General features: G+C 36.0%; 2 protein-coding genes across 5 annotated transcripts in view; one reads left to right on the top strand and one right to left on the bottom strand.

Moving 5' to 3' along the window:
* The window catches only part of adcy5 (adenylate cyclase 5), an 88,015-nt gene extending 74,526 nt beyond the window's left edge, over nucleotides 1–13,489 (top strand). For both annotated transcript variants that reach the window (XM_051906330.1, XM_051906331.1), the window contains exons 11-21: nucleotides 2,231–2,328; nucleotides 2,622–2,709; nucleotides 4,417–4,533; nucleotides 4,846–5,010; nucleotides 5,284–5,459; nucleotides 6,291–6,308; nucleotides 6,542–6,674; nucleotides 7,174–7,437; nucleotides 8,652–8,856; nucleotides 9,059–9,183; nucleotides 10,627–13,489. In XM_051906330.1, coding sequence (XP_051762290.1) covers nucleotides 2,231–2,328; nucleotides 2,622–2,709; nucleotides 4,417–4,533; nucleotides 4,846–5,010; nucleotides 5,284–5,459; nucleotides 6,291–6,308; nucleotides 6,542–6,674; nucleotides 7,174–7,437; nucleotides 8,652–8,856; nucleotides 9,059–9,183; nucleotides 10,627–10,755 — 1,518 coding nt within the window. In that variant the 3' untranslated portion in view covers nucleotides 10,756–13,489. The remainder of the gene's footprint in view (nucleotides 1–2,230; nucleotides 2,329–2,621; nucleotides 2,710–4,416; nucleotides 4,534–4,845; nucleotides 5,011–5,283; nucleotides 5,460–6,290; nucleotides 6,309–6,541; nucleotides 6,675–7,173; nucleotides 7,438–8,651; nucleotides 8,857–9,058; nucleotides 9,184–10,626) is intronic.
* A 3,150-nt stretch (nucleotides 13,490–16,639) lies between these two features.
* Nucleotides 16,640–26,458, bottom strand: sec22a (SEC22 homolog A, vesicle trafficking protein). Of its 3 annotated transcripts, none has more exons than XM_051906337.1 (7): nucleotides 26,326–26,458; nucleotides 25,548–25,752; nucleotides 23,142–23,305; nucleotides 21,555–21,734; nucleotides 21,235–21,353; nucleotides 20,792–20,857; nucleotides 16,640–18,961 (listed from the first exon to the last, which is right to left on the bottom strand). In XM_051906337.1, the coding sequence occupies exons 2-7, from the start codon at nucleotides 25,727–25,729 to the stop codon at nucleotides 18,761–18,763; spliced, it is 912 nt and encodes a 303-aa protein (XP_051762297.1). In that variant the 5' UTR covers nucleotides 25,730–25,752; nucleotides 26,326–26,458; the 3' UTR covers nucleotides 16,640–18,760. The 3 variants fall into 3 exon arrangements, with proteins under 3 accessions (XP_051762297.1, XP_051762296.1, XP_051762298.1); XM_051906336.1 differs by having other exon boundaries at nucleotides 26,202–26,412; XM_051906338.1 differs by lacking the exon at nucleotides 20,792–20,857 and having other exon boundaries at nucleotides 26,202–26,412.
* Between the last annotated feature and the right edge of the window lie 988 nt (nucleotides 26,459–27,446).

Here is a 27,446-nt window from a genome sequence, read left to right on the forward strand (position 1 = left end):
CCCAAAGGAGAAATTTAGCAAAATGTTCACAAAATGTTTAAAATATTAATAAATACTATAATAGTATACTATAGTGTACAGTATATACTAATGTATACTATAATATAATAGTACAATAAAATAACACTTATCACACCTGGCAAACTCCAAAAATGACAAAAAAGCACTATAATAGTAGCCAGCCAATATAACTTATTACTATATTCCAGGTCTTCTGAAGCTATATGAAGACTTATTGTGAAAAACAGGCAAAAATTAACATTGTTTACATTGTTGTCCACTGAAAATCTTTATTACACTTTATATTAATTGATTGTGTTTTATGCCTGATAAGCTTAAACAATTGTTTTTCTGTGCTATATTGAACATTACAGTTTGCCAGTTCTACTGATTTAAATACATCATCAGCTAAAACGATCTAGCCTTCTAGGGGTTTTGTTGTAAATTGCGTGACTTGTGAGCATGAACTAACCATTTAACAGATCTTTAGTTAATGTTACTGGTAAAGTGTTCCTTCAGGTGCATAGCAAAAATAAAGCAGTGAGCCAATCAGAAGTCTATTATGTTAGTAGTGTTGTGCAGGCAGACTAAAAGTATTCAGTGTAGCTCAAAGATATGGCATGCTGCTAAGATGAATAGAGACAATGAAATTCAGGGTCCCCACTGACCTCCCTCACCTCAAAGAGATGCCCAGACTTTCTCAGAAAAGATGGAGTTTTTGTGACTGTAGGAGACTCGGTTTCTTTGTAAAGATGGTGATGAAAGGGTAATAGAAGGGAAGTCTCTCAGTCTCTGCATTTACGTTCTCCTCCGTCTGCAGTTGCATACACATTTAGCAGGTTGTACGCTGGTCCTGGTACTTCTAGCGCTGATTAGATGACTCTTTCAGAGACTTGCCTCCGGTTTGTAGTGGAGATAATTATTGCTTTTGTTGTCTTTCGTTGTCTGTGTCCAGAATGTCAAAGCAATTATCCTTTATAATCTTTGTCTGAAGAAATTCACTTTGTTATTTTGTTAGATGTTTTACATATCTACCATTTTTTGATTTTTGAAAGAAAGAAATTATTCTTTTATTTAAAAAAAAAAGATGCATTACATGGATCAAAAGTGACAGTAAAGATATTTATAATGTTTCCAAAGTTTCATGTTTTAAATAAATGCTGGGTTTTTTTTTCTATTCATCAAAATATCCTGAAAAAATGTACCAGTTTCCACAAAAATACTAAGCAAAACAGCTGTTTTCAACATTAATAATAAGAAATGTTTCTTGAGCACTAAATCAGCGTCTTAGAATGATTTCTGAAGGATCATGTGACACTGAAGACTAGAGAAATGGCTGCTGAAAATTCAGCTTTGGCATCACAGGAATAAATTACATTTTAAAATATATTAAAATGCAAAACAGCTATTTTAAATTATAATAATATTTTACAATATTACTGTTATCACTGTATTTTTGGTCAAACAAATGCAGCCTTGGTGATCATAAGAGAGTTCTATCAAAAACATTCTTGCTGAACCCAAACTTATGAACAGTAGTGTATATATAGGAGCATTTATTTATTTTATTATTATTATTTTATAGGCACTAGTGGTAGCCCTGAGTGAATTGTGTTCTAGATGAGATAAGAAAAACTACCTGATTATTTTATTTGTATGTGTAAGACATGTTGGTCTAATGGTGCAGTCCTAGTTTAAGGGACAAGGGAGACCCAAGTTCAAATCCTGACCAAATATATAATTTTTGTTATACTTTACAATAAGGTTTAATTTGTTAACATTAGTTAAAGTGGCCTAAGAATGAATAATACTTCTACAGCATTTATTAGTCTTAGGTAATGTTAATTTCAGCATTTACTAATACATTATTAAAATCAAAATTTGTATTTGTTAACATTTGTTAACATTAGTTAATGCACTGTGAACTAACATGAAAAAACAATGATCAGTTGCTTTTTTTTATTGACTATTATGTTAACAAAGATTAATAAATACTGTAACATGTATTGTTCAATGTTAGTTAATGTTATTTTATACATTAACTAATGTTAACAAATGAGACCTTATTTGTTTCTAATTATACTCTGCTAAAATATTTAACAATTAACATGTATACATACATACATACATACATACACTCCGTCTGTCAGTTGAACACTACTTTCACATGCCATTTAAACTGTTTTTGTAACCCCACTCTTTTCTCTCCTCTTTCCTCACTTTCTGTCAGTACTCCAAACAGGTAGACGCCAGGTTTGGAGCGTACGTAGCCTGCGCCTCCCTCGTCTTTTTATTCATCTGCTTCATTCAGATCGTCATTGTGCCACAGTGAGTACACTTCAGTTAAAAACCTGATCCTAGCAAATGTTTTCAAATCCATTCAAACAAGCCACAGGCTTAGAGAAGGTTTTGAATGGGAGTGTCACATACACAGAAGCTTTCATTCATTTTGACTTTGTAAAGGTGAAGACAGTTAGTACCTGAGCAGTCAAAGCAGGTCTCTCCTCTTCGTCAGACACTGTTAATTACGACATACAATAATAATTACGTTTAAAATGACATACAGCTATTTTCTATTCACCTGGTTCCCTCTCTTATACCTATGTGTTGTTGTTTTGCAGCTCCGGGCTGATGGTTGGCTTCTATATTCTGTGCCTGGTCCTCCTGATGGCTGTCATGTTCATCTCAGCCATTTACTCCTGTTTTGGGGTGAGTGAAATATTGATATTGTACACATGAAATATAGCCTATGCAATGTTAATGTATAATATAATGAAGTTCTGAATGAAGTTCTATTATAATAATAATAATAATAATAATAAATAACAATACTGCAGAATTTACGTATGTATATATATATATATATATATGTGTAAGTAATAAGGTATGAGAGGCTGTGCTGTATCGTGAATAAGTCAGAGTGCCTGCAACCCCTTCAGCTGTGACTTATTCACGGTACAGCACTAGCCTCGAGTACCTTATTGCTTTTATAAAATGGTTACCACACAATACAAATATTAAAGCCAAAAATATGTATCAGTACAACTTTCATGAAGTAAACTTTCAATAAAAGCCTTCCTTCCGCTGGAAAAAATAGTCCCTGACCATGAACAGCAACAGAAGTTACATTATTACACCATTAGATGGCAGCAAAGACTTCGCTACTGACTGACACACTCATAAAGACAGAGTTTTACATTGAAAAGACTGAATTGTTGTGAACTCGGAACGAGACGCAACTGACAAATGCTTTGACTAGCGCTGTCAGTCACGGGAAAACCCCTTAACTGTTAAAAGGACAAGATGATACGTCGGACATTTAAACAGATTTTTTATAATGAACATAGGACTGACCTGAAGGAAAATGCTAAATCTGAATGCAGGTAATAAACTCGCTCACTCGATCTTTTTCTCACAATACTCGTCTACATAATACAGTAAGCTTCAATAAACAATATAAATTGAGAACATACTTTATGTTGCTAAGAGTGGTTGCTAAGGGTGTTGTGTAGTGATGCACAGAACCGTTGGGTGAAGCGGCTATAGCCGTGTTATATATTTATATAATAGTTATTAGATATAATATTAAAAATTAAAGAGATTATTAGAAATAATAGAGGTCAAACCTAGAGCAACATCCCCTTTTTTGTCCCTAAAGTGCAGCAAAACACAAAATCAAGCCCTATAAAATAATACTTCTTAACACGTTCTTCACAGACCATTTCCTAACACTCTCACAGACACATCATCGCTAAATCCAAGTGTTTATCAACCTTCAGTTTCTCCACAAAAATAACCTGAGTGAGTTTGATTGATATTGGGCTTTTAGCTGCGTAACTTTGAGCAGGTCTCCAGAGACAATGAGTCACACAGAGCAAAGACAGAGACACAATAAAGCTCTGGCAGCTCATTTGTGCACACTGAAGTGGAACTGTCACTGCACTGCTCCGTGGGCGGCTAAGGGCGGCACAGGTCTTTCCTTAGAGATGCTGTGGAATTAGATTTTGAACTTCTGACCCGTGAAAAGTCTTTCATAAAAGCCTGTTCTACAAAATCTCTGCAAACCCACAAGGTCTTTTTTTAAGGTTTTAATAATTTATTTCTTTTTTATTATTTGATTTATTAAAGTTTAATTTCCTTTTTAGAATCCTTCAGAAATCATTGTGATATGCTAATTTTGATGCTCAAGAAACATTTATCATCAAGGTTGAAAACAGTTGTGCTGCTTAATTATTATTTTTTTATTTGGAAACCAAAATATTTAGGATTCTTTGAGTAGAACATTCAAAGCAGCAGCTCTTTTATTAAAAAAGAAACAGATTTTCAACATATGACAACAATAAATCATTCTCAAATTCTGTGGCATTATGTCTAATAAGACTGTGAAACTCAAATCATGTTTCTCTCTATTGACAGTTTTTCCCTGTGCCTCTGCAAACTCTGTCAAAAAGGATTGTTCAGTCCAGACTCAACAGCACCCTGGTGGGAGTTTTTACAATCGTCCTGGTCTTTCTCTCCGCTTTCATTAACATTGTGAGTCCCACAAGTCTTAACCTCAGGATTCAATGCCTTAATGATATTTAGCTATATAGTGATACAACTAACACTTAACCTGTCACAATATTTAAAGACTTACAGGACTAGAGGCACCAAACAGAATTCAAAAATAGAAATCTTTAGTTTTGCAATCATGTATAGTGTTGATAGTGGCACAGAAATCATCTGCTGTTAGGTAATTAACTTTTTACATTGAAAAGTTTGTTAATAACATGATGTGTAGTGGAATCATTAAATTAAATAATGTCATATGTATTCATCTGAGAAACACCTTTATCTGTCCTTTAGTTCACCTGCAGTACAGATGACCTGAGGATGTGTTTAGGGCAGGAGTTTAACATCAGCCCCAGAGATGTAAACGCTTGTCATGTCCTCAACTCTTCCTTCAACTACTCTCTCTGGTCTCAGGACAGCTTCTGCAACAGCTCGTCACCCACCTGCAATTTCCCAGAGGTGTGGCACTATTCTCAGATCAGTTTTGTAGTTTTGTAACATAATAGCTGGTTAGCTAGCCAATGAGCAGCTTGGACCAGCTACGAACCCATTTGGACCAGTTCAAAACCAGCTACAGTACCATTTTCCAAAAAAAAAAAAACGATTTTGCATTTATTTTTCAAGGTTCTAATTTTAGGCACTGCTCTGAAAGTCTTTTGATAAATCATACATGGAATATGTTGAAGGGAAAGCGAAAGTTTAATGTCTGAATGTTTTTCTCTTCCTCTGCAGTACTTCTCTTCATGTGTGCTGCTCAGTTTACTGGCCTGCTCAGTGTTCCTACAGGTCAGCAGTATTGGTAAACTCTTCCTCATGCTCTTCATCGAGATCCTGTATGTGCTCATCATGGAGGTGCCTGAGGTCAGCCTTTTTGACAATGTGGACCTGCTGGTCATGGCCAATGCCTTGTGAGTATCTGGATATAAGTAGCACATTTTCTTAGATCAACATTCTTACCATCATCATCATCATCCTTATCAAAAATTATAAAGAATTAGTTTATTTTTCTGTATTTTAAACGTTGGTCTGTATCCGTATGCAGACAGACATCTTTGAATGTTGATTTGTTGGTTTTTTTTTTTGTTTTTTTTAAAGTATGGATGGTTGTCTCTTCCAAATTTAAGGGTTTGCTAAATATTCCCTAGCATTTTTTCTATATTAAAGTTGTAACTGAATATTATAGACTCTATCGTTCAAAAGTTTGGAGCTGGCAACAATTTTTTAGTTTTTTGAAAGAAGTCTCTTATGCTCACCAAGGTTGTATTTATTTGATCAAAATACAGTAAAAACAGTAATGTTGAGATATTATTACAATTAAAAATAACTATTTTCTAATTTAATATACAGTATTTTAAATTCCTGTGATGGCAAAGCTGAATTTTCAGCAGCCTTCAGTATCATATGATCCTTCAGAAATCATTCTAATATGCTGATTTGATGCTCAAGTAAAATTTCTTATTATCAATGGTGAAAATAGTTGTGCTTTTTCTGACAACTTAATCATACTGACCCCAAACTTTTGAACAGTAGTGTAAGTAGGGACCAGGCACAACATCAATATTTTTTTCATTCATAAATTGACTGTAATTCAATCAGCTTTAGCCTACCACGACATATGCCCATGAAAATGAATCCACTATCAAGTGTCTGCTTATATCAGTTCTAGTCTATCTGAAGATAAAATATTTACTGTTGTGCTTCATCCTTCTGATACATGTGCTTTTTCTTTGTATTCACAGAGAGTATAATGGAACAAGGTAAGATAAAATCAATGAAATAGAAACCCTGATCTGAAAGAAATGGGAGTGAGCATGTTGTTTTCATTGCATTACTATAAAGATTGCCATCACCATAGGAATAAATCGAATGTGTGAGCATGTAGCCACATACTGTTGTGATATGATGTATAACATGTATTTGATTTGAACACTTTAGATCATCATGCACTTTAGTTCGTAATTGCTGACACTCAGTGCTGTGTGTGTTGTAGCTGTGCGACAGACATGCGGGTTCCTCTAAAGATCATGACTCCAGTAGTCATCACGGTCTTTGTGCTAGCTCTCTACCTTCATGCACAGCAGGTGGAGTCCACTGCCAGACTGGACTTTCTCTGGAAGTTACAGGTGTGTATACACACTATTCTTGCTTCTTGTTCTTAAACATTTTTTTCTTACACTACTGTTTAAAAGTTTGGGGTCAGCACAACTGTTTTTAACTGTGATAATAATAATAATAATACATGTTTCTTGAGCAGCAAATCAGCATATTAGAATGATTTCTGAAAGATCATATGACTGAAGACGAGAGTAATGGCTGCTGAAAATGCAGCTGTGCCATCCCAGGAATAAATTACATTTTAAAATATATTAAAACATTAATTGTAATAATATTTCACAATATTACTTTTTGCTTTTTTTATCCAATAAATGCAGAAGAGTCTTCTTTCAAAAACACATTTGATCCATTTTGCCTTTGAGCATTATCATAGAAACATGATATAATGTGTAAATTCAGCATAGATTCACCAAGTTAATTGCAGTCACTTTGGTACAACAAGAATGCCTTTCTTTTTTTATTTTTTTTTATTTTTAGCATCATCCTCTATTTTTATTGTATTCATAGGCTACAGAGGAGAAGGAGGAGATGGAGGAACTTCAGGCCTACAACCGTCGGCTTCTCCACAACATCTTGCCCAAAGATGTGGCTGCACACTTTCTGGCTCGCGAGCGGCGGAACGACGAACTGTATTATCAGTCGTGCGAATGTGTGGCTGTCATGTTTGCCTCCATCAGCAACTTCTCTGAGTTCTATGTGGAACTGGAGGCCAATAATGAAGGTGTCGAGTGCTTGAGACTTCTCAACGAGATCATCGCTGACTTTGATGAGGTACAGCAATTTTTGACAAACCTCAGGACTTTCAAGATGATTTTACACTACTTTTGAGCGTGATTCAGTACACTTGACTAACTTTCAAGTGTTTCTTATTCTAAACCTTATTTGCAAAAGCTGCAGAAGGTGTTCAAAAGACTAATTCCCATGAATCAGATCTTCCCAATTGTTAGCTTTAAAAAAAAAATAATTTAAAAATAATAATATATGCATGCATGAATGTGTGTGTATGTATATGTGTATATATATATTAGGGGTGGGAATCTTTAGTCACCTCACGATCCAATCCAATTCCGAGTCATGATCCGATTCCAAAAGGATTCTTGATCTTTTTTTATTATTATTATTATTATTATTTAATTAGTTTACCTACTTAAAAACCTTAAAATCCTTACATTTACATATCCTTACATAAGTAATTATAAGTAGGCATACTTTTTAAAATAATTACAAATTGAATATGTTAAGAATCCTATTGGATGAGCATTTCACCAGCTGAAGAGGAGACAAAAGGCAGAAACTCCCCAAACAAGCAACCGATGAAAATGGCTGTATTAAAGGCCTGGAAAAGCATTTCAAAGTGTGAAACCAAGAGTCTGGTGATGTCTTTGGGTCACAGACTCGTTCCTGTGATTGCTTGCAAAGGATTTACAATTAAATATTGGCTTTTTCACATTTACATTTGCTTTAAATTAAACCGCCCCAATACTTATGCTCACATTAGATAGAGGGATGAAACCCTAAAAGTGCTGTACTTCTTAGTTGGTAAAACATTTTGTTGAAACAGTCTATAATAAAATGTGACATTCTGTACTTTTGCCTCATAATAAACTTTTAATCATATTTATAGATGTATTGACACCACAGCTAACAGAGCAATTTTGTCTTTACTGTTCCAATACTTAAGGAGGGCACTATGTGTGTGTGTGTGTGTGTGTGTGTATATATATATATATATATATATTAATAAATGAGATTAAATATTATTACAGAAGAAAAAATAGTGAAAAACTAAAAAAGTGGAAAACATTTTAACTGTTTTTACTGTGTTTTCGTTCTTGGATTAAACATTTTAATTTACTTTGCAACAGTTGGTCTTTGTTTCAAAGTAGAATTGTGTGTGTGAAACTGGACCTGCATCTTTACATCTTTCTAAACTGTTTGTATTCTTAGAAATGTAGATGTTTAATACGCCTTCTCTTTTCTTGCAGATCATTAGTGAGGATCAGTTTCGTCAACTAGAAAAGATCAAAACCATTGGCAGCACCTACATGGCTGCGTCTGGGCTTAATGACTCCACTTATGATAAAGTAGGAAGGTCGCACATTCGCGCTCTAGCAGACTACGCCATGCGCCTCATGGACCAGATGAAGTACATCAATGAGCACTCTTTTAATAACTTCAAAATGAAGATCGGTAAGGATTTGGCTTAGCCACTCCTTAAATAACCAATTAATTTGACCTATCAGCTGCCTAATCTGTATGTTTAATTTATGAAACAGTCCCTTTACTCTCTCAAAAATGCAAAATTCCTGTTTATTTAAATGTCAGTCAAAGACTTTCATAGAGTGACCCATATATTTTACTGTTGTAAAATGAAAAGCATATTGCCCTGTAGGTCTCAACATGGGTCCCGTCGTGGCTGGTGTCATAGGGGCTCGTAAACCGCAATATGACATATGGGGGAATACTGTGAATGTAGCCAGCCGTATGGACAGCACTGGGGTACCTGAGAGAATACAGGTGAGATGTTTTCTTGGTCTCTGTGATTGTCCAGATCAAATTACCCCTAAGGGCACCCACACACTACAAGATATACGGGCTGATTTTTGGGGTCCAATTCCTTCCGACAATCCTAGGTAAAGTCCAGATTATCTTGATGGTTCTAGAGATATCAGATTTTTCTGTGGTGTGAGTTGTGTTAAGAGTGATTGAATCTGCTCGGAAGAACGTCGGGATCTGAATCTGCTCGAAAGAACGTAAAATCGTGAATAACCCAACATGTTGAATATTTACGATCAGAAATCCCCCGAGGACAAACGCACATGTACTCTGTAGATTGTCACGTGGAACGATGCGATACCTGACGGAAGCATAACATGACTTCATCCAAACATTTTTCTTTTTTCCCGCAAATTTTCTGTAAAAAGCTGTTCGAACACTATTGTTGACATTTTTTCTTTCCTGTCATCTGCCATGTTTGTTTACTCTAAAGTCAAGTTTGACCGCGAGAGATTTTGCGAGATTTCCCATGTTCTCAGTCGGGACTCTGGTTGTTTGTGAATGGAATCTGTTAGTATGTGGTGTGGTGTGCTGTCCTGGTTACATTGCAGCTCTCCACACACTATAGGAACAAAATTGTTATATATGATTTTTTGTGTTTTTCATGTTTGTGGTCTCTCACATTTTGAAAATTTAAAAAATCTTTTAGTGTGGGCCAGCCTTATGATATCCTATGTATACTATAGTGTCCACATTGAAAATGTGTGATTCAAAATCTAAATCAAACTTGGAAATATATATAATTTTAGGATTCTGAAAATGTTTAAAGTCGGAAGTTGCTTCTTTTCTTTTTCTTTGTTGTGACGTATATCTGTGTGAAACGGCTTCTTGAACAAGAAAACGTGTAGGGCGGGACTTGATTTTGTCCATCAGGAATTGATTGGATTGTTGAATCAATGTTGTTTGCTATTGGTGTGATCTCATGTGTGTGACAGGTTGTCCCGCCCTCATGCCTGTAAACACATCATCAAAGAAGAGAAGAGATGTTGTTGCAAGAAGGAGGAACAGTTATTTTGATTAAAGATTATGTGGGCACATTATGTTTTTTAAAAAATAATGATGTGATGATGTGCACATATGAATCATTTATAACAAATACTGCAATATTCCATAAAAAAATAAGAATTGTCAATTTGGATTTCATGGTGACTTTAAACAAAGAAACATATGAAACAAATAACAAATAATTTTATGAATAATATATTTTGAAATTAATAATATATAAAGAATGTATTTTTTATCATATTTGTTTAATTATTAGAATTAAATGATTAAAAAATGCAAAACGGAAGCAATTTCACTATTGGTCTCAGATGTTTGGATCTATAAATCTGTCAACTCTGCTTTACAAACTTTTCAGTCCATCATAAATGCTTATGTGCTCTTAATTTCTCTCTGTATCAGGTCACAACTGACCTCTACCAGGTTCTCAGCTCATATAACTACACACTGGAGTGCAGAGGCGTTGTGAAGGTGAAGGGCAAAGGAGAAATGACGACCTACTTCCTAAACGGAGGACCCAACAGCAGTTAACACTCAGCGTTTGATAGCCAGAACATTTTTGAGATGATATGTCGAGGAGACACTATGGTCCGGGCCAGCCAGGCTGTTGACGGGCATCCTCCTGGACCATTCACAATAGGATGCATTTGGAAACCCAGTCTAAGAGTGGCCTCTTTGCACACTGAGACTTCCTATAGGATTAACAGAGGGCTTTGCTCCCTTTATTTAAGGTATGGAACAGCTCAGAAAGACGTTCAACCTCAGAGACCAAAGAAACAAAGGAATCTCAAGGCATACAAAGCAGTTCTCCCTGTCTTATATTTCTTATATTGCCAAGAGAGGACAGATGCACTGCATTCTCTGCACCTGGCTTTGGCTCTCTCAGGTGTGGCAGGACTGCGATCTTACTCCACCAACTGGTCCTGGTGGCTCCAAAACAAAACTGCATGAAAACACTGAAGCCAATATACTTGTAAAACACATGTTTTATGTGTATATGATTCGTCAGTGTATGTAAAGAGTTCTGTTCATACGGTCCTGTTGCGTTCTACACTGTCTAGGTGATATCGCAATAGATAGAGATATCACAATGAGCTAATATATGGTAGAAGGCCATAGTGAGCACAGCAGCTTTACAAACCCCGAACTTTGCTGCAGCGACTGTGGTTGTTACTGGTAAGGGAGCTAGTGTTGACAGTGTTATCTCTGAGCGATCTACAGTTGAGAATGAAGCCCCGTTCTCGCCGCCAGCAACTTAAAACGACCCGAAGTCATACATTTTCATAGCCGGGTTGTGGCCAGGTCCAACGGTGCAACAAACGTTTAGCTAGAGCGATTTGTCTTCATTTAACAACTGTAGTTGAGAATCCGCTTGTAGTCAGCAACTTTGTGTCTCTTACCATGTGCAGGGACAGTATTAAATACTGATGCGTACTATATGACAATTAAGTGTGTGTGGACCCAAATAGCCTGTCGTTTGTGCTTTTGGTACAGATAAATGGCATTCCACAATGACAAAGAGGACATACTGATTCTCGTTCTTCTTTAATATGATGCATACTTATATACGTTTTTCCTTCCAAAATGATCATTTTAGCAGCATAGACTGATTTGATGTCAACAAGGGATGAGACGGAACAAAAAAGCTACCAGTGTGGCTGATGGCGACATGTAATGAGAAAGTTTCCGGTGGCATGAACGTGGCTTGAGACTTCAACTTTGTGTTCCAAACAAATTTACATTCACAAAACTGCACACTATTAAAGATAGAGGAAAATGGCCAAATGTGGCTGTTTTTGTATTTTTAACATTTTATATTTTGACTCCAAAAGCCAAACTGTCAAAGCTATTTTAGATTATATATTTTGTACATTAATATATTAAAATAATGTCTATAAACACCAATGTGTATTTAGATATTTAAACATATATATGCTAAAGTCCTGCACATTTGAACAGGAGGGGATACACAAATTATCAGTCACCCTTTTTTGTCACCGTATCCATTTAAATAAAATCAGTAGCTAACCTTGTAACCAAGTAAGGAGAATATGTTTGGCTTTTCTCCAAAAAGGGTTTCTGTATCCTGTCAAGTACACTACAATGTAATTATGAGTAGAAAATGGATTTGTAGGATGCGAAATGGCAAGTGAGTGTTTCAGAACAGCCACAGTCGTTTAAAGCTTGGCAAACACATCTGCAAATATTGATTTTAGCCTTGGGTTTATGGTGCGTGGGACAACGAGATCCTCTAGGGATGTTTCCGTTATGCCACAAATATTCACCGTTTGCACTGCAGTTCGACCAGCATTCTCTTCCCCTCAGTTCAGTGTGATGGTACGACCCAATGAATGTCCATTTTCTCCAATGAGGCCTTTGTATGTGAAGACTTTGAGTTTGTACACAAACATATAGGGTACTCCATAAAATGTTTTTTTTTTTTTCTTCTTCTTCTTTTTTGCTTTACCTGTTTCAGATCTTCAGTCCATTCAGAGAAGATTATGATATGTTTTGGGAAAATCTGCATTTCCTTGAAAGTGTTATGAAACGGTAAACTATATTTGGTCCTGTTCTAGTTTTTCAAAACTTGGACTCAGCTGGGCTTCCAGAGTCACTTCAGTCTTTATTTCCCCACAAGAAAATCAGTGCCATTTTCTTGCCAGCAAATTTAAAATAAAATATCTGGTTGAATGTTTTTGTATTTAATGTCATCATGATATTTAATGTCAGTATGGCCTTTAAATGACAATGCAGGTGCCATATGAATTTCTAAGTTAAAGGTAAAGTGTGTAATTTCTGCGCAATTAGCGCACCAAACAAGGTTGGCTAAACAATATATGTTAGCCCTGCCAAAAACTCACGCATTGGTTGAGCCAGTGTTGCTGTGTCGGGCTGGTCGGGATTCTCACTGCGTTTTGACAACGCAATAGAAGACCGTTTTACTCGTATCACAGGATTTAACTTAAGAATGGCTTACTTGTAGGTATTATCTTTACATATTGGGAGGAGAGAGTATTTTAACATAAAATTACAATCTTCAGCTTTAATTCGCTTGTGTTTACCATCCAAATGAAAGCACTGAGGTAAGAGATGTCAAGTAAATACCACACTTCTGTCCTGCTGAGTACTGGCATTTACTATTCCAGTGGATCTTCATCTTGGGTTGTCTTTGCTTATATGCCATGTCAAAACTCAATGCTATTTTTTTTTTTTTTTTTTTTACATCCAATTAAACTATTATAATATTAAACTCATTCTGAAACCATGTAGTTATGATTATTACAATTATTATGTTTGCAAAGCAGCACTCTATTGAAATTAGGTTCAAGTTTGAAATAACAAAGGAATAGTTCACCCAAAAGTAAAAATTCTGTCATTTGCTTTCCCTCATGAGATTCGTAGTGTCTATTATTTATTTTCTCTGTGGAAGATACATTTTTTGGTCCATAAAATTAAAATAATTAAAATGAATGAGGACTGTCAAGCTCAAAAAGTAGCTACTATAAAATATGGAAGGTGACGAAGTTAAAATAGAATTGTCCTATTTGGGTGGACAAGCCATTTAAATTTTAAAAACCTTAAATATTCAAATTGTAACCTACAATTTGTTACCTGACGTCGTTATTACAACAATATTTGCATATTGAATTGTGTTTGGCCCTTTCTTTGACGTCTAAGTATTTATAATCGAATTTAAATTTCAGATTATTGTGGACGTCAGCTGGACAGCAAGACGATTATGTCATTTTTGGACAAAGATAACATTTGGGATGTCACATTAAATGTCCAGAGGGTGGCAGCAGTGCGCTTTCAATGCGCATCTAGTCATACAATTATTCCAGCTTTACTTGCCTCCAATGTCAATATGTGCCAATGTATCTGTATGAAAACGTGTACAGCTCTCGTCGTCGTACGTACAGGTTTGTACAATGTCCTATTTTTGTTTTTGAACCTAAATACAGAGCCGTTTTCAGAGTATTCATAAACAAAATGTGTCCAGAAATTTGAGAACAAAGAACAGCAACCCCGCAGAGCAGCTGTTTGGTCAACCAAGCATGTTATAATTCACATAATTTCAGTACACTTTCCCCACTGGCAAACCTGACCTTTTTTTATCTTAAAAATGTGCCCGTGAAAAACCCCCGTTTGAGTGCACTTGAATTTAGTCTGCATGTGTCCGATCCGGTCAGTTTGACTGAGCAAAGCTGTTTTATGAAGCATTAGAGAAAGGCCATTGTGCTGGGCGTGAGACTGGCATTTCATTGACATTAAAAATAGTCTAATGGCCAAATTGTTTGGGTTTGATCCAACAGTCAAAAGGTTAGAAAGAACTGAGGCGAAGCACAATGTCATAAAAATCAAAGAAACAAAAACTCGAATCTTTTTTTTTTTTTTTTGCAGTTTAATTTGTCACTTTTTTTTGTTCAAGTGTATATATGTTAACCTTGACTAAAAAAATAAAACATTTTAAAAACAGTGGTGTGCTACGCAACTATAAAATTAAATCAGCAGTGAACATCAATTACAGAGACGACATGAATGTACAGACTTTTCCCCCTCACTAAGTACAAATAAGCCTAAATGGGCTGCAATTTTCGCATACACAAAAGCATGAACTGCATCAACTGGAACATTGCTTTTATTAGTCACGCTTCTATAAGCCAACTGACTTGTTCTAACAACCACAATCTTTATCATTGCAGCTCTTAGAATTTGATAATAGCAGTCATTTTATAAATTTCGTGAGCTTCTTCCTACACTTGACATCATGACTTAAAGGGTTAGTTCACCCAAAAATGAAAATTCTGTTATTTATTACTCACGCTCATGTCGTTCCAGACCCGTAAGACCTTCGTTGATTTTCGGAACACAAATTAAGATATTTTTGTTTAAATCCGATGGCTCCGTGAGGCCTACATAGGGAGCGATGACATTTCCTCTCTCAAGATCCATAAAGGTACTAAAAACATATTTAAATCAGTTCATGTGAGTACAGTGGTTCAATATTAATATTATAAAGCGACGAGAATATTTTTGGTGCGCCAAAAAAATAAAAAATAATGAATTATTTAGTGATGGCCGATTTCAAAACACTGATTCAGGAAGCTTCGGAGCATAATAAATCAGCGTGTCGAATCCGCAATTCGGAGCGCCAAAGTCACGTGATTTCAGCAGTTTGGCGGTTTGACACGCGATCTTAATCATGATTCATTACGCTCCGGATTTAAACAAAAATATCTTAATTTGTGTTCCGAAAATCAACGAAGGTCTTACGGGTGTAAAACGGCACGAGGGTGAGTAATTAATGACAGAATTTTAATTTTTGGGTGAACTAACCCTTTAAGCCCCGGGTATACTTCACTTTCCGCGCCCGGACGCGTCTCGCGCGCAGTTGCGTCCGCGCATCTTTCAAAGTAAACCACGGATGCGCGCGGATGACCGAGTTTGACACATGCGCAGTACAATTTTTTTCCTATACTTTTTTACCAGACATCGTGTCATCAACGGGAAATTCGCTGGGCAGGATCGGAGGAGAAAAATAGTGCATCCACCACTGCAACATAGTTTAGAAGATACACCAAGAGAACAAGAATCAAATTCGATGGAGAAGGCATGCTTCTGAGTTTACGCGTCTTGTTTTTGAATCGCTCTTTACACACTCTTCTTCGACGACTGCACATTGTGCTCAGTACTGTGCGTATTGCCACCTAGTGGACTCTTCTGTCTTGCTTGCGCATGCGCTGTTGCACGCGCACTGTCCGCGCAGTCTCGAAATTTGGGCTGCATGCGGACGGGGTGTGCCAGAGATTGTGTGCGGCCGGCCGCAAGCCCTCCGCATGACGAAAATTACGTCATGCGGACGGTGCACGAACGAGGACGGCCTAAGTATATCCGGGGCTTAAGAGATTTATTAAAAAGTTTTCTTTAGAGAGTTTTAAGTTATAACGCGAATGGGAGAAACATGGGGTAGAAACATTAGAGAAACTGCAATACATCCCGCCTTTTACTTAAAAGAGCCAATCGCTGATTGATAAAGTCATTGCGTCACTGCAGCGGCCGTTAGTGGCTTCGGTTTCCATAGAAACATGAGACTCGCGCTTAGGACTGCACATGCGTATTGGCTCGTCTAACCTGAAAAAATACGCTTTTTTAACGCTATTTGAGCATAGGAAACAACATTTATGAGACAGTTCATATCAGATTTTGTTGCTGATTTGAAACATGTTATTTAATTGTGAGTTTGCAATACAGTTTTTGAGATTTCAGGATTCCCCCATTCAAATAGATAGGACTTGGTCTTGGATGCCCGAAATAGCTGATCTAATTTTAGTGACAGCCCTGATATCCCTACTCAAGTTATTAATTTTCCTAAATGTGTAAAGTGCATAAAAATAAAACACAAGAGACAAGCATATTCATACAAATTCATTTTTACTGATGGTTTCAGGACAGGGCTTTTTCTTTGAGTACAAACAAACATTAGGCCAAAGGGCAATGCACTACTGCTGGAGAAAGAGCATTGAGGTACTTGATGTGCTGCCGTCTTTGCAAAGCAATGATGCAGATGCAACCTTTGATCACTGACACTTGGAGAAAAAGAAATTCATGTACATCTTCTGGGGAATTTTGAAACCCCTTGACCCTTGATCTGTCAATCATCCATACAACCTATCATTTGCACAATGAAAACAGGATGCAAAACAAGCCAGGTGAATATAAACAGAATAAAACATAACTCATTCATACCACTCAACATGGTCACTGAACAGACCCGTTGACAAAAGGCAGCAAACACTGAAGGAAAACGACGGAGTCTGTATATTAGTGTGATTCCATTTCCCTCTTAGCCAAACACATTCATTTGCAGGAAGCACACCTGCAGGCAGCATAGACTTGATTGACAAATAACACATCTGATTATGCTTTCAGGGCAGAGACGTCTGACTAATGATCACAAACACAGTGACACACAAATTAGGCTATATGACAAAATAAAAATGCGTGTGGAAATTACATTTCATATATATAGGCAGCTATAAAAAGTCTTGCATATGAGTTGGCTTTTACAATCAAAATAGAGAAACAACTGTACAACGTCTAAAAGAATACTAAAATGTCAACTTAAAAGTATAGTTCACCCAAAATGAAAATTCATAATCATTTCTTTATTCGGTGGAACACAAAAGGAGATGTTTAGCTGGAATGTCTAAACAGCTTTTTACCATACAATAAAACATGAATAATAACCACAACCGTCAAGCAAGATTTTTATTGAATAATAACTTACATTTTGGTCTGTTTCTCACACAAAGCTAGAGTGCAACAATGCCCACTTTTTCAGAGGCCTTGGTTCCTTAAGTATGTTTCACATAGTAATTTTAAAAAAGCCTTCATCAAAGAGTTATAATCCATGAATCAAACCAACCAGCTACGAGGTGAATCACAACAATACAAACTTTGATGCAAAGCAAAAAAAAACTATTTGAAAACTGGACAAAAAGAGTTACAAGACTGTGTACTTAAAAGGTTAGTTCACCCAAAAATGAAAATTCTGTCATTAATCACTCACCCTCACATTGCTCCAAACCCGTGAAACTTTTGTTCATCTTCGGAACACAAAAGAAGATCTTTTTGATGAAATCTGAGAGATTTTTGTCCCACCATAGACAGCTACGCAACTGAAAATTTTACGCTTCAAAAAGTCCATAAAGAGATCGTAAAAGTAATCCATATGAATTGAGTGGTTTAGTCCAAATTTTCTGAAGAGAGACGATCGCTTTAAATGACGAACAGCTTTAATTTAGGTTTTTCTTCACAGTTAAACACTGATCTGAAGATGAACAAAAGTTTGGAACGACATGAGGGTGAGTAATTAATGACAGAATTTTCATTTTTGGGTGAACTAACCCTTTAACGGCTTAAATGAGTAACTACAATCCCATGAAACATAGCAAAAGACTAATTAAAAATGAATATAAAATGATATATATATAAAAGCTTTTCATTGTGTATATAGAAACAACATTTTACATTTATTGCAAAATAGGCATATATGAGTTTACGATTTTATTTTATAGTAGTTTGATTGCTTGTTTGTTTTTGTTTTATCTTTGACAGACCCTGGTAACCATTGTATGGAGTTCAGGCACGTGAAGCCACGTTCTTCAAGAAATGACAACAATTTTCATTTTTGGGTGAGCTGTCTCTTTAAGCCCTGAAGTCAATTAAAACAAAAAATAACTACAACGCTTCCCTATTATATTAATTGTGCACATCTGAATTACCTGCTAGCAATTTGCTTTAATATTTCATGCATGAATCTAATATTGTGCGCTGATGAAGTCACCGTTATGAACCTTTTTCTTTAACCAAAACAGCAGATTCCCATCTGTGATTTCAATTGGATGTGAAACAGCAGGAAGTGTTTCTTGAGTAATATCAAAACAATTAGTTCTTTTGTCCTCAGACTGGGTGCAAACAGGTTCATCGTTGAAATGCTGGGCTATGTTCTGCAGTCTTAAAAGAGTTCAAGGGGTCAAACATTGTAGTCAGGTGCTTTGCCCTGCGGTCTTCTCAGGTGGATCTGCAGAGTGATGAACGCACCCACCGTCACGTGAAAGAGGATCTGCCACATGTTACGCAGTTCATACAGATACATGTTACATAGGCAGATCATAGCAAAAGCCAGGAATGATTTGATGTTCCTCCAAACTGAGAAGTAGATGAACAAATAACACTACATATAGAAAAAGAAACAAGAGGAAAACATTTTTAAGCAGGAATAAGCAAATTCAACAGTACAAGCTTTGATTTAAAGGGTTAGTTTACCCAAAAATGAAAATTCTGTCATTAATTACTCGCCCTCATGTCGTTCCACACCCGTAAGACCTTTGTTCATCTTTGGAGCAAAAATTATGATATTTTTCATAAAATCCGATGGCTCAGTGAGGCCTGCATTGACAGCAAAACAATTAACACTTTCAGATGCCCAGAAAGCTACTAAAGACATATTTAAAACAGTTCATGTGACTACAGTGGTTCAACCTTAATATTATGAAGCGACAAGAATAAACTGCTAAAGTCACGTGATTTCAGTAAACGAGGCTTCGTTATGTCATAAGTGTTTCAAAATTTCAGTGGTTCACCACTGGGGGGTGTGACTTTGGCAGTTTGATACACGCTCTGAACCACTGATTCGAAACAAAAGATTCATAAAGCTTCGAAGCTTCATGAAGCAGTGTTTTGAAATCACCCATCACCAGATATTGTTGAATAAAGTCTTTATTTTGTTATTTTTGGCGCAAAAAAATGTATTCTTGTTGCTTTATAACATTAAGGTTGAACCACTGTAGTCACATGAACTGTTTTAAATATGTCTTTAGTAGCTTTCTGGGCATCTGAAAGTGTTACTGAGCCATCGGATTTTATGAAAAATATCTTAATTTTTGTTTCAAAGATGAACGAAGGTTTTATGGACATGAGGGTGAGTAATTAATGACAGAATTTTCATTTTTGGGTGAACTAACCCTTTAAGAATAAATATAAGAGAATGTAGTGAGGTTTATGCCCTACTATTCAAAGCCATGGGGTCGGTACGATTTTTAATGTTTTTGAAAGAAGTCTCTTATGCTCATCAAGGCTGCATTTATTTGATCAAAAATACAGTACAAACCGTAATATTGTGAAATATTATTACGATTTAAAATAACTGTTTTCTATTTTAATATATTTTAAAGTGTAATTTATACTGTGATGTCAAAGCTGAATTTTTAGCACCATTACTCCAGTCTTCAGTGTCACATGATCCATCAGAAATCATTCTAATAAGGTGATTTGGTGCTCAAGAAACATTTATTATTATTATTATTATTATCAATGTTGAAAACAGTTGTGCTGCTTAATATTTTTGTGGAAACGGTGATACATTTTTTTCAGGATTTTCAGATGAATAGAAAGTTTGAATTACATTTATTGTAACATTATAAATGCCTTAGTTTTCACTTTTTTGTCATGTCCTTGCTGAACATATTAATTTCTTTAAAAAAAAAAAAAAGTTATTTAGAAAAAAAAAGTATTAAAAAAAGGTAGTCTTTTGAAAAACAAGTCTTAATATTGTAATATCAGTTTTGCTTCTCAACTAAAATGTATTTTGTTTTAGGGATGTTTACATATTTTTACTGGGAAACGAGCAATTATTTTTTTGCTGTGCAGAACACAAGTAAGGGTTTTCAATTATTTATTTATGCCATGCCGGCAACAAGGCTATTTTCATGGTGAAAACAGAATAAACAACAAAATTCATACAATTAACAAAAAAAACTATACAAGACATTTCAGATTGAGGGTTTTGAAATCCACTACTAATAAAAAACATCTACAATACCAGCTGATTTTGTTTGATGCTAGTAAAAAGGCAATGTTTCTCCAATTTTCCAGATTACGCCTTTACACGACAGTGAGGAAAAGTGTGATATATTAGCATTGGTTGGTCAGACCAAGACAGAGAGCGGAGGAAATGAAGCCTGGCAGGCCGACAGTAACTCACGGTCTGACTGCCGTCACTTACCTGATACAAACAGGCAGCGGTTCCGAGGAAAAAAGCAATTACGTAATTAAAGTCTTCATCCTCGTTCTGCAGATGGAGCAGAAAAAGAGCAAAGACAGAGTGCTGTGTTAAAGAGTGAACAAATTACAACAGGAAGCCATGTGCTAAAATAAAGAATGAATTAGAATGAGAGGGAGTCAGGACTTGAGGACTCACTTATCAGTGCAATATAAAAAGCCAAGCAAAACTGATCTGTTTATGGTAGAGGAAAATCACATTACATCTAAGTGCAAAATCTGACAAATTATTCAAGAGAACTGTTACTATCCATTAGGTATGATTTATTATATTACAAAGATATTTATACATTTACAAGTAATGTTTAGTCCAATGTGTTAATCAATAAAAGAAACAAAGCCCAAAATAAAGTGCCAGCATTACTATTAGTGCATGATTTAACGTACCTGCAATACGCTTTCTATTGCGTGGACTCCCCGCAGCAAATTAAGAGCGCCGCACAGGACACTTAGGATGCAGGCGATGATACCTGATAGGGTGACGGCCTCCAACATTTGATTAGGAGCTGCAGGAATAAATCAAGCAGAAAATCCATGTCAAACAGTAGCAAAGTAACTAGGTTTTGCTGAAGGAAACCTGTCATGCAAAACTTTCTGCCACAATGATAGGCTGCTCAGAGTACATATGTGCTCAAGGTCTTTCAAAAAGTTCTACTTCTTGAGAACAAAGGGATGTTTACAAGTTGTGTTCACAGTGTGTTCTCTACCTATGCCTTTATATTTAGACTGCTTGTGTTGTGAGAAGCCGTTGATTGATCCAATGTCCTCCGCGGAGAGCTGATAAGGAGGCCGGAGCTTGATCTCAGTCTGCATGTCAGCCAGATTAATCTTGGTGGAGAGGGAACGTGGGCTATTGTAACGCTGCTTGGTTTTCCGAATGAAATTATCTGTCAAAACAATAGAAACTGCAGAGTAAATAAATAATTCAATCACAACATGGTCTATATGCTACAAATGGCTTCAGTTCATTTCAAATCACATTAAATGGAAAGTCTTCAGGATGCGTTTATAATTATTTAGATAAATCTAAAGATTTCTAGCCAAAACGGAGCCTCATAAGTGACTACATTTAAATGTTCCATATAAGATGCAACTCCTCTAATGTTTACTCAAACTCACCATGCGTATAATGCTCTTCAGAGACTCAACTAATGCTCAAGGTTGGTGAAACTGCCCATGTAGAACTAATTTAAGTGGAACTAATTACTACACATAGTTTTCAGTGTTGAATAAAAACTGAATGTGATAATTAAAGGGATAATTAGAAGTCTTTCTATTGAGTTGTCCTGACTCCTATAGGCACTAGGCAGACTCTTTTAATTCTTAAAAAAACAACAACTCCCAAACACAGGAGTTATTGGTTTGAATCAGCCTGACAAATCCATCAGGGATGCATTTCCCAAAAGCGTCGATAGCCTAAACAGATCGTAGACACCATTACTGCCAAGGGTTTCTACGAACTACTTAGGCTTTCGGGAAACACAGTTTAGAACGGTTACTTAACATCTAACTTGCTCACTCAAAAAGTTATTATTACTTTGAGTGATGTCCATCTCAAAATGAAGCAAGGTGTGTGTACTTAAGGTTCAGGTAATTTAAAACAGTACCATTAATGACTCGTTGGTTGTTCATAAGACATCATGTAGTTGAAGATACACATTTGATACAATTTTGAGTAATGATTTTATATATATTTTTTTTTTTAAAGAAATTTATACTTTTTTTTAAATTGATTAAAAGTGATGTTTATAATGTTATAAACGATTTGAATTTTTAATTAAATGTTGTTCTTGTAACACTTCTTATTCATGAAAGAATCCTGAAAATAATATATTGCAGTTTCCACAAAAATATTAAGCAGCACAACTGTTTTCAATTGTGATAATAATAAGAAATGTTTCTTGAGCATCAAATCATCATATTAAAATGATTTCTGAAGGATCATGTGACACTGAAGACTGGGGTAATGATGCTGTAAATTCAGCTTTGCAATCATAGGAATACATTACATTAAAAATATTAAAATAGAAATAGGTTTTTCTTTAAATTATAATAATAATATTTCACAATATTAACATTTTTACTATATTTTTGATCAAATAAATGCAGCCTTGGTAAGCATAAGAGACTCTGTTTAAAAACATTTAACCAACCCCAAACCTTTGAACAGTACAGTGGTGTATATTAAAAATTTTTTTTTAAATATATATTGAAATATATATAAAAATGATAGTCCCCTTCTGCAAAAACAGATTTCTGTCAGAAACCTGTCCCAACCCCCTCTAGAAACTCACCAAACTCAATAAAAGAGAAAGGCCTCAAAGCGCTGTTGATCCTCTTGGTGTCATACGTGACAATGAACTCTCTCTGAAGCTCATCCAGGAAGCTGAAGGCCAGGACATTAGGATAGTTTTCTGTGCAAACCATCATGTACCCAACTCCGAGAGAGCTTGTAAAACTATGGAAGATATGCAAGATATGTAAAAGTTTACATCACACTTTTAGAGTCAATTTCATTTCCGTTAAGTTGAGGACAAATTATGTTGTGACATACATAACATTGACAGTGCTGGGTGGCAACCACGTGTGAAAACATGACATCTGTCACAGATAGGGTAGGGAAGTTCATTCAATGGACCTGAAAGTCCATTCCAAGGACATGAGAATCCAACAACCAAAGTGAATAAAAACCACCCTTCACCCTCTGTTTTACACCTGCTCTGGATCTGAACAGTTTAGTAACTCGCCTCAGGAAAGAAGAAACTTTGTCAATGTGTCTCTCCATGTTAACGTCTGTTTGAGAGATGAAACGATCCATTGAGTCACTCCAGAGAGAGAGAAAAAGAGATGACTCGTTTCAACCTGCTTGTGATGTTTGGAATGATGAATAGCAGCCAGGCTATGAAATGGTCACCCCTGGGTCCCTCAGAGCAATGCATCTGAATTAGACCTTGCTGAAGGGGAACTTTTTGCATCAGAACACTTGGCAATCAGAGCACTCCACCCCACTGTGTCATTTGTTTTTGCTGGGATGTTTTAATTAAAGGGATGGTCACCCAAAAATGAAAAATCTGTTATCATTTAGTCACTCTAAAGGCATTCCAAATGTGTATGACTTCTTCCACAGAACACACAAGGAGATATTTTGAAGAATAGTACGGATACCATTCGTGTATATACTGTAAGCTACCATACAGTGACCACAACCTGTCACGATCCAAAACGGATGCATGAGTGGAACATGTTGACTGTGCTTCTATTTTTGGAGCTGGACAGCCCATGGTCACTTTATGCTTTCACTGTATGGAAAAGAAGGGAGTGAGGGTGAGTAAATGATGATAGAATGTTTATTTTTGGGTGATCTATTCTTTTAGGTGGAACTGTATCAAAATGCTTTCACATCAAATTCAATTGTAATGAATGCATGTACAATCATTTCCGCATTTAGCCTCAGTGGCCACCGCAACTTTCAGTGTAGCGCAGTGTATGGAAAATTGTGAGAAAACTAAGCACAAAAATAAATATAGAGGAACTGTCACACAACACAGACATCCCACCAATCCCAGAAGGTCCGCAAGTCTCCCGCATATTGATAGCGGCTCCCCGATGCCCCCAAATTACATACAATATCCTGGAAATTGAGCGAGCAAGACTGTTGCACCTGGTATTATAATGCGTGGTTACAAAAACATGGTTCAAAATGTATGATTTGGTTGTATTAGGACAGCAGACCTTGTCAAAAATGCCAAAAAAAGGTTTAGTTCACCCAAAAATGAAAATTGTCATTAATTACTCACCCCCATGTCATTCCAAACCCGTAAGACTTTCGTTCATCTTCAGAACACAAATGAAGATTTTGATGAAATCTGAGAGCTTTCTGTCCTTCCATAGACAGCTACGCAACTACCACTTTGACGGTTAAAAAAAGTTCATAAAAGAGATCATAAAACTAATCCATATGAATTGAGTGGTTTAGTCCAAACTTTCTGAAGAGACTCGATCACTTTATATGATGAACAGACTAAATTTAGACTTTTATTCACATATAAACACTGATCACCGAACATAAACAGAAGCTCAGCCGAACCTGCTTGATGCACGAGAACAAGCCTCTTGTGGAAGCTCAAACGTGCTGCGTAACACACAAAAATGAACCTCACTGGTTCTTTCGAAAGCTCAAACATGCTGCGTAACACACGAGAATGAATCTCTTCGGTTCTCGCACATCATGCTCGAGCTTCCGTTTACCACAAGGGTTATGTGAGTTGATGAATGTTTATATGTGAATAAAAGGTTAAATTAAATCTGTCCATCATATAAAGTGATCGTATCTTTTCAGAAAATTTGGACTAAACCGCTTCAATTCATATGGATTAGTTTAACGATCTCTTTATGAGCTTTTTTAAACGTCAAAATGTCAGTTGCGTAGCTGTCTATGGAGGGACAGAAAGCACTCTTATTTCATGAAAAAGATCTTCATTTGAGTTCCGAAGATGAACGAAAGTCTTATGGGTTTGGAACGACATGAGGGTGAGTAATTAATGACAGAATTTTCATTTTGGGGTGAACTAACCCTTTAAGTATAAATGCATTTCCAGTGTAGTGCACTGCAAACACCAGTTTGTTTTCACACTGAAGACATGTGGAATGGTGTAACAAAGTTCACAAACACCCTCAATGCCACTGCATTGATAACTCACTTGATGTTGTATAGGCCAGATCTAAGTGAGCAGCGATCAGGAAACTGGCTGAGTTTTTTGGACAGACCCTTGAGATGTTTCTTAGTCTCCTGAAGCCCTTTGTCCTGTTCATAGTCTGTGGAGGCCGAGAGAGGTAGACCATCCCTCACTCTCACCACAGAGGCAAACAGGACCATAGACATCTTACAGGCAGCTCAATGGACACCTGGAAGAACAAGAGAAAACTAATCATTCAGTGCATAAATAATACTCCATTTTCCCAACTCCCATGTTTTATGCTGACAAAATAGAATGTAATATACAAAGTAGAGATTAAAATAATAGATAAATAAACATATAAACATCTAGACTCTCCTATAAATTCTATTATATTCAGCTCAATGTAGACTCATGACATCTGCAGCACTGTGCTAGGCTAATAATAACATTAGCACGTTTGCTGACAGCTTGTTATCACATAACATCAGCAGATTGTTCTATGCACTCACCAAAATCACACATCTTATAATACGGGTTTATTAGACTTTAATTAAAAGCGAACCATTAAAACTACACACTGCAATTATACGCAATGATGTGGAGCAGATGCCACTGCTACCATAGCAAGACTGTTAGCGTGACATAGCATGCATTGTCACCGATAGCTGTACATACCTACTGACATGAGCCGTTTTAAAACATATTAAGACATTATAATCCTTTTTTAATTATTTATCTAATACACTATCGTGATTGCTGAGCTCTTCCTGCAGGTCTCATAGCGGACGGTTCTGCTCACGTTTGATAAAGCTTCGGCTAATTTCGTCTCATCTTCGTGGTAGTTCGGCTTCGCTTCGGCTCTGTTCGGCACAAATTCGTCGGTGTGTTAGTCTGTGTGACGTGGCTAGAGGAAAAGCATTATGGGTCACTAAAGTGAACATCGGCTATCTAGTTAGCCTGTAAATCATTTATTTGGGAAATTGGATGACACAAAGATCTTATAAAATAATACTTTAGCATAAATTGAAAAACCTATGCTTGTAAAAATGATAAAAGTCTCTAAGATTTTCAAATTCATGTGAATTTTAAAAGTTTATTTTTACATTTTAGCATTGTTTTAGCAGTATCATATGAAACCTAGTATCATTTTATAAAGCACGTGGATTCAAAAACGAAAAAAAGAATGTTTTTTTAATTATATAAATGACTAAATGTGCTAAATTAAGGTGTGATTTATATACAAAGATCTGACACCTTACAGTAGCTTGTCCTTTGATTTTTCCCCATTTAAACCAAAATAGTTTAATGTCCATGTTGTACAACTTGTACTATATATATATATATACAAAATACAATTAAGTTGGTCAGAGAAAACATTGGAAATCTTTTCTTTGTATTTTTGTCAATTAAATAAAGGTTCAAGAGAATTAACAAATTATCAAATTCTTGATTTTATTGCATTTTACAAAATGTCCCAACTTTTCTGGAAATGGGGTTGTAAATCAATTTCATTCAGTGACAAAAAATAGATGAACAAAGCTCAAAACTTCTGATGGAATAAATCATCACAAATGTTGATGTTGGATGACACGTTAAAAAATATAGCAGAGACGGTCAATTAATGTGTTGAAATTTGATTTAGTGACGCTCAAGTGTGAAAGGTGGAGGGAAAGTTTATCCTAGATGTTTCATGTTCAATGTTGTGTAACTTCCGCATACACATTATATACATCTCGATTTTGCAGCCCCTGCTTTGAGTTTAAAGATAACATCTTAACCTTTTTTTAAGCTCATAAACCACAAAATCAGACTTGCATTTTGTAGTTCTGTTGGTGTAGAGTAACACCATGATCTTTGATGTGAATCGTTCAAATTCATCCATCACACGCTCTTCTGAATTCCATGTCTTTACAAGGATGA

This window comes from Ctenopharyngodon idella, chromosome 9 (genome assembly GCF_019924925.1).
Source record: "Ctenopharyngodon idella isolate HZGC_01 chromosome 9, HZGC01, whole genome shotgun sequence".
Classification (NCBI taxonomy): Eukaryota; Metazoa; Chordata; class Actinopteri; order Cypriniformes; family Xenocyprididae; genus Ctenopharyngodon; species Ctenopharyngodon idella.